This window comes from Penicillium samsonianum, assembly GCF_028829775.1.
Source record: "Penicillium samsonianum strain IBT 33392 chromosome Unknown utg000006l_segment0_segment0, whole genome shotgun sequence".
NCBI classification, from domain to species: domain Eukaryota; kingdom Fungi; phylum Ascomycota; class Eurotiomycetes; order Eurotiales; family Aspergillaceae; genus Penicillium; species Penicillium samsonianum.
The window spans coordinates 1,730,418-1,742,320 of NW_026643264.1; the positions used below are offsets into that span (position 1 = coordinate 1,730,418).

The 11,903-nt window shown below is 46.5% G+C and overlaps 4 protein-coding genes across 4 annotated transcripts; 2 read left to right on the forward strand and 2 right to left on the reverse strand.

Moving 5' to 3' along the window:
• Positions 1–404: 404 nt before the first annotated feature.
• On the reverse strand, positions 405–833 carry N7471_010696 (uncharacterized protein; the record flags this gene model as incomplete). The annotated part of the gene is made up of 1 exon (XM_057283415.1): positions 405–833. The coding sequence occupies one exon, from the start codon at positions 831–833 to the stop codon at positions 405–407; it is 429 nt and encodes a 142-aa protein (XP_057132394.1).
• Positions 834–1,908: 1,075 nt separating this feature from the next.
• On the reverse strand, positions 1,909–4,149 carry N7471_010697 (uncharacterized protein; the record flags this gene model as incomplete). Its single annotated transcript, XM_057283416.1, has 1 exon — positions 1,909–4,149. The coding sequence occupies one exon, from the start codon at positions 4,147–4,149 to the stop codon at positions 1,909–1,911; it is 2,241 nt and encodes a 746-aa protein (XP_057132395.1).
• Positions 4,150–6,162: 2,013 nt separating this feature from the next.
• Positions 6,163–6,992, forward strand: N7471_010698 ((Trans)glycosidase; the record flags this gene model as incomplete). Its single annotated transcript, XM_057283417.1, has 2 exons — positions 6,163–6,475; positions 6,544–6,992. 2 exons carry the CDS (start codon positions 6,163–6,165, stop codon positions 6,990–6,992), a joined length of 762 nt encoding a protein of 253 aa, XP_057132396.1.
• A 2,968-nt stretch (positions 6,993–9,960) lies between these two features.
• On the forward strand, positions 9,961–11,693 carry N7471_010699 (uncharacterized protein; the record flags this gene model as incomplete). The annotated part of the gene is made up of 2 exons (XM_057283418.1): positions 9,961–9,993; positions 10,044–11,693. The coding sequence occupies 2 exons, from the start codon at positions 9,961–9,963 to the stop codon at positions 11,691–11,693; spliced, it is 1,683 nt and encodes a 560-aa protein (XP_057132397.1).
• Between the last annotated feature and the right edge of the window lie 210 nt (positions 11,694–11,903).

The window sequence follows — 11,903 nt, forward strand, 5'->3', positions numbered from 1 at the left end:
CACTCCTTCAACATAGATATTTGTTCAGGCACAATATCTTGAAGCACCAAACGCGCAATACATCATGGCCTTCCAATACCTCCGTCTCCCCCTCGAAAGCACCATCCTGGTTCCCCAACAATCCGCTCCCCAGCGCTCTATTCGACCCTCTCAATATAAGCCTTACGTTGTCCTTAAGTCATGGCAAAAAACAAGAAGGACACTGTTACAATCCGTTGGGCATACATACTAGTTCATTTTTAATTGATTGATGCTGATTCAACATGAGCTGTATATCAATCAGACGTGCCCGACGATCTTGCGAGTTGGAGAGAAGACTATGCATCTGAAGGAATATTTTCTTTTTATAACGACAAGCCCACAAGATTGAATCTCAACATGCATGCCTTTTCTGAATATCAATCTCAGTCACGCGCGCCCGGCAAAACGACAACATTGTTCGCGTCCATACCGTAGATTGCGATGACTTCTTTGTAGAGATGAGGCTTCATCGCTGGCTCAGTAGACTTCGACAATTCTTCAGTCATGCCTGCGGTCGTTTGCAGCACCTTGCTTTGATCCATGATCTGCTGCATATGTTCCTTTGAACATTGGTAACAGCTGATGAAAATATAGATGTCACCACCATATGGATAGGCGAACTTCCATATTCTCATATGCCCGCACGGGGTTATTCCATTTACACCATCAAAATGAGGCGTGAAGTTCTCTGCACAGGTCATGCAAACAATGGTTGTAAGCTTGCCTTCGGCTCCGGCATATTCAGCGACTTTTTTGGAAAGAGATCGTGAATAATCATCCAGGCCAGGCAACTCCTCTCTCTTTGGGACCATTGTTATGAAGAGGCTTGTGTTTGAGCCTGCGCTTGTTAGTATCATTTCTCCTTGACCGGCGCTATGGATACTCACAGTAGCGGTCTCAAACTCGTCATATCAGACAAGAACTGAGCTTGAGTCGGACAGGAGATTCCTGGTCTTTAGAATGATTTCTGGTCCAATAGAGCTTTTGCGAAATTGTAATCTGACGGAGGCATCACTACATGGTGCAACACCGAATCATTTTAATACAAAATGGAAGGGTCAGTGCTCCCAACAAGATCCATTCCGCTAAGCAGGGGTATGTCAGTCTCATGTGGATTACAGGTTGTTCCACAGTATTGTTCCGTAAAAGTACCAAAATTACGTACGTACTTGTGTCAAATCGATGTGGATCAGACCCAGTCATAGTACAGCCCACTAACTTAGTGGCAATGCTGGATCAGTAGACAGCCGGTCTTCCTAGTGCCTCGCTACTTGGGGTATTTATTCTCATATTCCCTTTCAATCCGTTTGTCATGTCTGAGAGTCAGATATCGGCCAATCAATCCTCATCATTCTGCCAGAAAGTTCGTCTGCTCTGTGTTCTTCCTTGTTTAACTTTCTCGAGTAACCCTATTGCTGTTGTTCAGAGGTATAAATTGACTTGTCATTTCAGAGGGATACATGAGCCTATATATACAACAATTTAGCCAGGTTGATTTCCAATCAACTTGGTCGTCTGTATAGACACTTCGGAGCTAATTCCGACGGTGCGGCTTGGTTCCTGATCTGCACCAGCCTCATATCTAGGGCTCCGAAAGGAATATGATCATTCATGAATATTCATGAATATTTGCGAATATGAATAATATGAATTGCATAATATGAATATGAATAAGAGGCATATTCATATTGCATTATTCATGAATATTCATGAATGATCATATTTATTCATATACTGAGAGAGCATACATTACCGTTCATGCTGTTACGTCTCAATACAGCAACCCCATTACATGTGCCTAAGACTCTTGTCGCAAATGCGTTCACCATCTTTAAGACGTTATATTCCCATAAATCTTGATATTATCACAATCACTTTTTTGGAACGCTATTTTTGGTACTGTCCCTTAAGTAGCATAAGCCATCGCATAGTCTCCGCATTTAGACAGTGTCTTCTGAGTCCCAATACATCTCTGGCATTGCTGAACTCGCGTTCAATCCCTACCTCCGCTGATGGAATTGGCAGGTAATCTCGAGCTGCCTTTGCCATGAGTGGAAAGCTAAATACATTCGCCTTCCACCATTTGAGAACCCATTCCTCGTCTGCATCATCAATCATATGGTGGGACCAACTCACGGGTGGCGCGTCTAGATATCTATCAATGTCTGAAAGAAGCGTCCGCTGCGATGGCTGTACTTTTCGCAGCGTCCTCCACATAGTCTCGGACATTCCCGGCGGGCGATCCACTATACACGACATGGACAACTCGTGCGGATACTCCCTCTTTAAGAACTCCCGCACTTGAGAGATGATCAGTCCCGCATCTTGCTCGCTCATCTGCGATCCGATCAAAGACGATTTAATACGCGGGTCCAGGACGGACGCCACGTAGTAAAGAAGATTGGTGTCCATCTTCCTTGCAAATTTGTTCATCTTTTGGATTCCTCGTTCCACCGCATCCCGGATCTCGGTATCAACATCTTCAAAATCACCTTCGGCCTTTTGAACCTCGTCAAGGAGGTCGTCTAGACTCCAATAGATGGGCAAACTCTCAACAATCGTCGGACAAGATTTTGATACCGAGTTGGTGTGATCCCAGAATGGCTTAAGAACCTTCGCTACTTGTTGAAGAATCGACCATTCGTTCTCGTTTATTTGAAGGGCGTGAACTTCTGGATGCATCCGGACAAACTGTCCAAGTTCTTTCTGTAGCCGAAGGGCGTCCGCTATCATGATATAGGTTGAGTTCCATCGAGTGTCAACATCGTAGCCGACTTGCTTGGATGGTGACACATCTTTCCAATTCTGGCGGCGCTGTGGACTGCGGGCAATCCATAGGGTCAGCAGCCGGATCTTCATGATTGCTCCTTTTGTGCTGTGGGCAGAGGTGAATGTTGGGCTACTTTGCGTGGCCATGTCGTCCAGTATAGCCTTCGCCTCTCGAGCTGAGCCGGCCCTCAGGGAAGCCAGTACGTCTCTGCAAATGAGATTGATGACGTGGGCAAGGCAAGGAATGAAGCTCTGCCGTCCACGAAACCGCATAAGAGGTCTGATGCGAAATTGGTCGTCTTTATCATCATAATTCTTGAGAAGCTCGGCATGAAGACTGTCGCAGAGAGTTCCATTGTTGGCAGCATTATCCCCCGTAATTGTGAGGAGCTTTGGCGCGACGTCTAGTTCCTCGAGCATTTTCATGACAATTTCTGCAAGATTCTCCCCAGAGTGCGGTTCACATATGTCAGTGAACTCCAGAAGCTCTTCTCGCTTCTCAAAGTCGGGTGAGATCCAATGACCAATGATGCCCATGATCGCTATCTGATTCTCTGATGTCCAAACATCAAGAGACAGCGCAAGCGTGCGACTATTAGTGGCTAATTCTTCTTTGACGCAAGTCCGGTTCTTGCAAAATTCCTCCCTGATCCTGTTGAAGAGAGTGTCGGCCGTCTTGATGGGTAATATAGCCCCAGTCGCTTCAAAAAGCGCCCTAAATGCCGGATGCTCCACTACCGTAAAGGGCTGTCTCGTTTGAACAACCCATTGTATCAGCATTTGTTCAAGGCCCGCCCTTTCTTTTGCAGGTGTCAAAAAATTGTCCAGGGTCGTTCCGATAGTTGAAGATGACGTGATGTCTGATCCAGAACTGATGCGGTGCTTGGCCTGGAGATGGGCTAACAAATTCGATGTGGAGCCATAGCGTGCCGAATCCCTGGACGACCAACTGCACTGCCTACAGACTAAGAGCCGATCCTTCTTTGGTGGCCCACCCTTTCGACGCCAGGTGTTGTCTAGCTCTGTGATCCAGAAATGCTCGAGGGTCCAGCTAGAGTATGACTTGGCTTTTCGTCTCTTGTAAGGCGGTGGGCTACTCTGACTGCTAGTCAATCCTGATAGCGCGGGATCTAGCGGAGCGGGCGAAGAGCTGGGAATGGGTAAGGACCGCATGGATGGCGACGTCTCTTCGCCTCCCGTAGACTCGCATGGTGCTGGCGAGCAGGGGCTCTCCATTTCACGGATATTTCCTTCCCATGGCTCAGGGAGCAGGGAGGGTGTGCCATTGTTCAGAGCATTGTAGTCGCGACGCGGAAGACCACGCGTCTTTCGCACAAATGGATTAGGTGAGGATGCCATTCTGTATTTGTCCAGTGTCAGTAGTCCAAGTGGTACCTGGGAGCGAGGCATGGCACACCTTTAGTATCACTCGACAATATTTGATAGCCTAGCGAGTCGGAAATGAAAGGTGAGTATGAAAAAATGATGTGGAAACTTCAGCTATGCTTTCGCCTGATGCAATCCCAGTAAGGTGGAAAGTTGATAGGTCTTTTCTTTACACGCGGCGGTTTTCTCACTCGCGACTCTCATGGTAAACAATCTGTAACTTGGATGAGAAGTGAGTTAAAGTGGCATGGTAAACGCGTTTTTACGTGCCAATAGTCATGCTTATATTAAATCTAAATTTTGGAGTAGATCGAGTGAGAACAAGAGAAGTTATGGTAGTCGATTTAACTGGAGCAGCAAAGATGTGGAAAGACGTCTTGTAGATATATATAATTTCGCTCAACTTTCTGTAGCAACCGTTGGTCACCAAAACTAGACATTTACACCTATAAGAAATCGCGAAAAATATTCACGCAGAACACATAGAGCTTACCAAGCCCTACAATATAGGGTATACACTTTAGAACATGGTTTGTATGGAAGATATTTCCTACTTATGCTTGACCGAGGCCGTGATGGCACTTGAGGTACAAGTTGACGAGTGGAAACGTGTATTTCAGTAATACAAAAACCGGGGAAACGGAAGATTCATTAATGCGCGCAAAATGCATGATATGAATAATATGAATGCGAATATGAATAATGCGCTTATTCGCGCGAATACGATATTCATTTATTCATATTCGCACTCCGCGAATATGAATATGCCCTATATTCGCATTCATTTATTCCTTTCGGAGCCCTAGTTCAGTTTCACCCTGAAATATGGAATATGTTGATTAGGCCAGGAAAGACTTTCTTCAACAAAGGCAACTGTAAAACTGGGGGATGATCAAAATGATTTTGATTGACCAGCCACCGTGAATTCTTTGGTTACCAACTTTGTGTATGGCATATGGGTGCGTCGAAGCCATGGCGTCATCGCGCTCGCCAGCTGTAACGGAATCCTTAAAGCCATGCACAGATCTCTCGCACACACGACGGATTGACACCATATAGGTGTCGACACGTCAGCGTTGGTTCACCGTACCGCTGAAATCCCCCCATGTTAAACCTAGCGGTTCTCCAAGAATCAGTCTCTGTATTCCTCCAATATAGTGTTCGCTTCCAGGCATCTTCGTCTTACCTAGTTGACAGGCTCTATCCTGTAAACATTAGAAACTCTTTCTTTACACCTTCTTGATTCTTCGAATCAATTTCAAGATTTAGCGCCCGAAGTAGATGACAGTGGATGACCGCCGTCAACATCCGGTGCGCCACATGACGCATGTCGATCATCCGAGTCCGCAACCTTGTGCTACTTTCGTCCCTTGTTTCGACACCCACGGATCCTCACTTCTGTCAAATGAGGAGAAGGCGAAGATAGTAAGGCCGGGATCAATCGATGTGAGCGGTGATCCAAACCTGTGTAATGTTAAATTGACATAAACGTAAAACACAAGCCTTGTTCAGCTGTACCCGAAGCTTGACAATCGGGAGACAGCTAGCCAGAGAACGTACATGGTCACGCCCTCCTTTCATCAACCCGTCATTCCTCTATTTTCAGAGTCGATGTCAGCACCCGCTGCCAATCACTCTCCATGAGCAGCCCTTCTTCCTGTTCCACTAGACCCAGCTACTCACTAACCCTTGTCACGCCCTATCCCGCCCCACGCACCTCCTAGAGGGAAATCAATCCTACCATTCCGTGCCTTACTCTACACTAAAGTAAATAATTACCTTCATACACTCCCTCGTACAATGACAATGTATTTGAAAGTTTAACTTCTTCAATTAATAATCGGTAGTCCTGTCGTCATCGCCATTATTGCATTTCAATCATTCAATATAGATAATCTTAAATCACACGCAATTGGGTCCAGTCCGCTGGTGAAGAAAAGCAATAGGCAGACCGTTACAACTCTTTTTTTAAGAAGAATTATCATTATGCTTGTTAGCTTCTTTACCATTATACTCGGGATCTCAGCCACCTTCGTTTCTTCGTCTTGGTCTCCGTCACACAGCTCTCAAACACCACTTCACCTAGCCGACCTACGAGGTTTCGATATCTCTGGACCTCAGACTGACCTGAACCCCAATTTCTGGAGATGTACATTCAATGCTGGGTACAGAAAGATTGCAATCAGGGCTTATCAACAAGCCTGTGGACAAGGTGGTCGGGTCGACCCAAATTTCGTGCCCGCATATAAAGCAGCGATTGCAGCAGGCTTCAATAAGGTTGATGCATATCTGTTTCCATGTAAGCTTCCGAAACCGTGGTGCATCACCTATTATCAGGGCTAAATGACTGGCCTACCGGTGAAACAGGCGTCGGTCCACAACCGACAGGTATAGATTGCAAAAGCCCACGGCAGCAAGTCCAAGAACTTACCGATACCATCAATAAGAATAGCATGATCATTGATCGTCTTTGGCTTGACATTGAACCTACCACTGGTGTGTGCAATGCCTGGCAACTTGGCAACGCCAGAAATCTTCAGGTCGCCCAAGAATGGATCCTTCAGATCCGCGAGACCGCCAGAGACTGGGGTGTTTACGCTAACCGAAATCAGTGGGAGGGTATGTTTGGTTCTCTAGAAGCTGATGTCGCAAGTGATTTACCGCTTTGGGCGGTGCAGGCCGATAAAGTGCCTGGTGTGCCCACAGTGACGAAGTTGTTTGGAGGATGGAAGTCTGCTCATGCAAAGCAGTATTGGTTGGATACAAAAACTCCAGAGTGTAATGGTTCTGTTGATCTTGACTCCTTCATCGACTGAGTATTTTGCATTGATGTGCCCTAAGCTCTATTATTTTAAGCTGGTGGATTTTACTTTCGACAGCACACTTCCTTTTCAGGGTTTGGGGGTGCCTAACCAACCGGGGGGTTCAACTGGAGGCCCAGTTGGATTAAAAGGAGTGGCCAGGCAGGTGTTAGAGACCTTGGCTAGTTTTATCGTATGAATTCATCTCTACGCAAATTGATTTTAGGAGCAATTAACCTCGTGTGATAATACGTTCGCGGAATCCATTAAAACCCCTTAGCACTCTATCCCGTGGGGGTAACTGTAATCCAGTGGATAGGCGAATAGGCCCGGCCTATAGAGAGAAATAGGCGGACCTTCCCTTAACCAAAATGCCTAAGGCCCATCGTAGACAGGCATTGTCGCGGTCTACCCTAGAGCGAAGCCTTAGGCCCCGGTAGCAACCCCAGCTGGCCTAGTTCCCGTACCCATCAAAATATCTCCGAGTTTCAATCACCCTTTTCTCGATAACCACTATGCTGTGCATACTCCGAAGCGAATGGGGGTATTCTAGATGGTCTACTATAACTTAAGCTTCATCGGAGTTGATTACACCTCCCCAGTCTAATGAGGAAGTAAACCTGCACTCTAGCGGGCCTAAGCAATAGGTGTAATTACTATGTGCCCCTGCATGAGTTATGCATGTTTACAAGACAGGTATCTCCTGGGCTCCCAAGAGCGTTAAATGTCGATCCCCTCTCCTTGCATATTTCAACCCGAGCAGCCGGGCTATCTGTAATTTGGACTTAATCTATTTCTCCTATTTTCAGCGGCCTATAAAATTGTACAGCAACCCGACTGGTACTTTGTAATGGGAAGTTGGTTTCCTCCAGCCCCATTACTAGACCCCGCAGGACGAACACTCCAGGTTACATGATACCGGGAAGGTGCCACGCAATGGTGGACCTTCTCTCCCCTGGTGTCATCTGTTTGTTCGCGGGTTTGGTTTCCCGCAGTAACCCTTTGAAGCCATGCTCCTGTCATTGGGTGAACTGCCCCTGCAAGGGTTCCATCACGCTTTTTTAAAGTATGTCCCCATAGTTGGGTGAAAATAGTTGTAGCCGCTGCTACTAAGACACCACCTGTAAATGTTCCAAGAACCAATGCCCCCGTGGCCCCCATTCCCAGCAGGTAAGCGATAGTATGGCCAATTTGTTGTTTTGTTTGCTCTGAAATATCGTTGACGGTCGGTCCAGTAACTGCGCTGGCTCCTGCCTGAGCTAACCTAAGAGTGAAGGTCTGAGCAGCCTCCAAGAGACCAGGGTTGTCGGTCTTTTCCGATGAATTGACGATACTATACACGAAAACAACAATCTCATCCGGCGCGATTGGGACGTCCTCTATTGTAATACTGATTGGATAAACCCCGCGGTTCAGACGTCCTATATATCTCTGGACTGAGGCATGTGGGCCCCCGGTTATTGAAATAGCGGCGGATAAGTAGACGTTATCAAAGCATTGAGAGCGAATTTTATCAACCCGGATTTTATCAATTGAAAAGTTAAAGCGGTTCATGTTCTCATAGCAGTCAAAAAGTCTCTGCTGAAGTTGTTAGGTGAATATCTTTTGTTGACTTGGACTGCAAGTACACAAAAATGCAAAGTTCTGCCGAGTTCCAGTCTTTTAAATCTGCCTGTGCTTACTGCTTTTCAAACCACAGCTGTTAGACTCATGGGGTGGATGGTAGACCCAGTCGTACTACCCAGTCACCCGATCTCTTGTTAGACTCCCCATGGTTCTACTTCCCATGGTTCTCGTTCGTTCTTCTGCAACACACCCCGTGTTTCTCAACCCTGAATTTAGCTATTTGAGTACCCATAGCTCCTCACCATAAATCCACAGTGAAACCTCGGCAATTCGTTTTCAAAACAAGCTCAAAACTTCTGGACTGAATCCAATCATTCAACGACAGGCATTAATAGTCGTTCTGACTAAAGATGGGCTACCTAAGGATGACATCAACTGGAATCTGAACTCCATTTTTGTCATTCAGGAAAAAAGGAAGCTCCCATAAAAGGCTGCGACCAATGATCAACGACTAATTAAGATGGTCGAATGATGGTTATCATAGATTCTCAAATGAAGGCTTGTTATCTTCACCACATCGCTGTTAGTATGATGTTATATAGTAAGTAAGCACTAACGAACCAACGGCTACCTTGGCGAGGCGATCTTCTCTTGTACGTACCTAGTCCCTTCTGAGTGTGGTAATCCAATTAGCGTATTTTGGGCCGGAAGCGGAAACCTGCCAAGATAGAGTCGCTATTGCCATCCTTACCGAAGAAATTCACAGGCCCCACAGACAGAATGATCTCATGACATTTCTATGCCCCATATTTCGTAATAGTTCTGTCATGTTAATATACATTATTCCCAGAAGTATACAATATATGGACAATGGATGGGTCCACAATGCTGCATTAGCTGTTCGACTACTTGACTCCCTGAACTATAGCAACAGTTCAAGCAGATGATTGCTGGTTACGCCCAGCAGCAAGCTTCAGAAAATTTCACCAGTCATTGGATCACGCAGGCAGACCTAAGTTCCATAAGCTTTTAGTTTTCCCCTCTGCCAGGCTGTGGTAATAGGATGGACGAAAGTTCACTGTGGGGAGTGACAAGTGACAAAAAAAAATTCGTAATGAAGACACAAGAAAGGATAGCTAGCACAGTGGCCATTATGTTATGACGTAAGCCGGAGAAGCCCTTTCCTATATATAATGCAGGTTATATTGCCAACAGTCAGGAAAAATGCGTGTTATATGAAGTATCTTGAACAGAAGGGGTATAGCTGGCAATCATCCCTTTGGACATGGATTTCGAGCTCATGTTCAGACGATCACATCAGCTGGGAAATGCTCCCTGTCAGAACAGCATTTTACCATGGTTCAACTTGAGACGGCTGGCCTTCATACTATGCTGGTCTTGCCTATTCATCTTGGTAATGACACCAAATGTTAGCACAAGCATTCCAACAGTAAGTGCCCAGATCTACCGCAAATATAGATGATCTAATGGCTATTACAGGTCCCATCGCCTTCACCAAAGGTGGAAACTCCGCATGCTGGCGAGTATCCTGCACTATTCAAAACACTGGCATTCATCTGGGCCTCGGGCGTGTTCGTGGGCCGGGGTATGATGGCTCTGCAGGGGATGGATGTCCCGAATACTGGATTTCTGCCCGTTCTCATTGGGCTTTGGGAGTGGTTCTATGTTTTTGACAGTGAATGGATCTGGTTCTATGTCAATCGAGAGGTAAATGCCTCGGGACCTTGTCTTCTCTTCTGTGCCCGGGAAAGAAAAGACCCGAACAGACTGAGCAGAGCAAAACGGTCACTGAAATTGAAATGGATAAAGCGGACGGGGGCCGACATTTCTGGGTATATTTGTGGGGTACTAAAAGATACCATACGGCGAGCAAGGTCAACTGTGCCCAAGGCTGTACAAGTACTCACGTTCTGGAATACGTCAGGCGGGAATGAAGGTGAAATTACATTGCCTCTCGAGAACGTGGCGAGGGGAGAGGATACTATTGGTGGTCGGGGTATTGTGGACCAGATGCACTTAGTTCCCAGCTTGCATAAGGCACAAGCATGTGTACGATGTTGGATGGCGCTGGCCAGGGTGATGACTGTGCTTGAGTGGAAATTCATGTATAAGTTCAAGCCAGAAACCGCCACTGAGCCTGAATCTGGAACCTACAATGGTGCAATCCGAAAGAGGCTCCCTGATAAGAACTTTCCGGCGAAATATCGCAACCGGTTAGATTCACCGATCAAAACAGAACGCAAGAACGCGGCGAAATTTCTTCAAAACCCAAGCCAGCTTAGTGTTATATATGGGATGTCCGTTGCTCCAGTTCGTGGTCCTGGTGATGGAGAGATCCCGAACTTAGACGACAGGAAAGTTCGAACTACTACTGTCCTGGTGGGACTACTCATATTGTCGACCTTGGGCCTTATGGTGAAGTCTCGGATATCAGCGTTATGCTTCTCATTATTGCCGGTCTCTATCGGTACTCATTTCTGTGCACGACGGTTGACCCCAGAGCAGAGGCTATTTTTCAACTGTGTCAGTGAACACTCCGCTCAGATTGAACGCATCTCACGGCACATGCATCGTGAGCTTGTGCGTGGTCATTATTGGTCAGATAGACCTATTGATGTACTCCTTCACTATAACGGAATCACAGCATGGTGCAGGTGCAGCCCTATTCCACCTGGAGAGAAAACAGAACGAGAAAAGAAGGATACGTGGATTGAGATAGTCATTCCCAGCAGTTCACCCAAGTCTAACCGAGTCTACGAGTTCCTTGACAACTTCGTGCACAGTTTCCTTCCCTGGGGTCACTCGAATAACTGGGATGTCAACTTCATCTACGCTTTTATCATGCTCTTATTCACTGCCTACGACGTCAGGATGGGAGCATGTGGCCTTGCAATAGCCTGCGCTGGTAAACTACTTTGCCCGCGAAATAGATGGGGTGACGGGGACCAATGGGCTCTAGCATGGTATATATGGATCCTCCAGTGGCTGACAGACGGTAAATTTTCACAGGACATAATATCATTGTTTACCTCAGCAAAATCGGGCATAACAGGCACATTTCCTTCTATGTCTGTTACTTCGTCCAGCGCAACCGACACTACTCTGCTGAAACCATCATTCCTTTCTTAGTGTATGTTACTACATGCTGGGGGGACTAAAGCCGTGCTCAATTCTCTACTATGCCTGCCTATCTTCTATATATACCCTAGTGGAAAAGAACAGTCTACTGGTGTGCATTTCTCTGCAACCTGATTTGCCAATTCGGCGTGCTCCCGTCGCTCGCAGTCCGTGCTCGTAAGCGCGCCCTCCCCCCCCAACACCAATAACAAAATCCTCCAG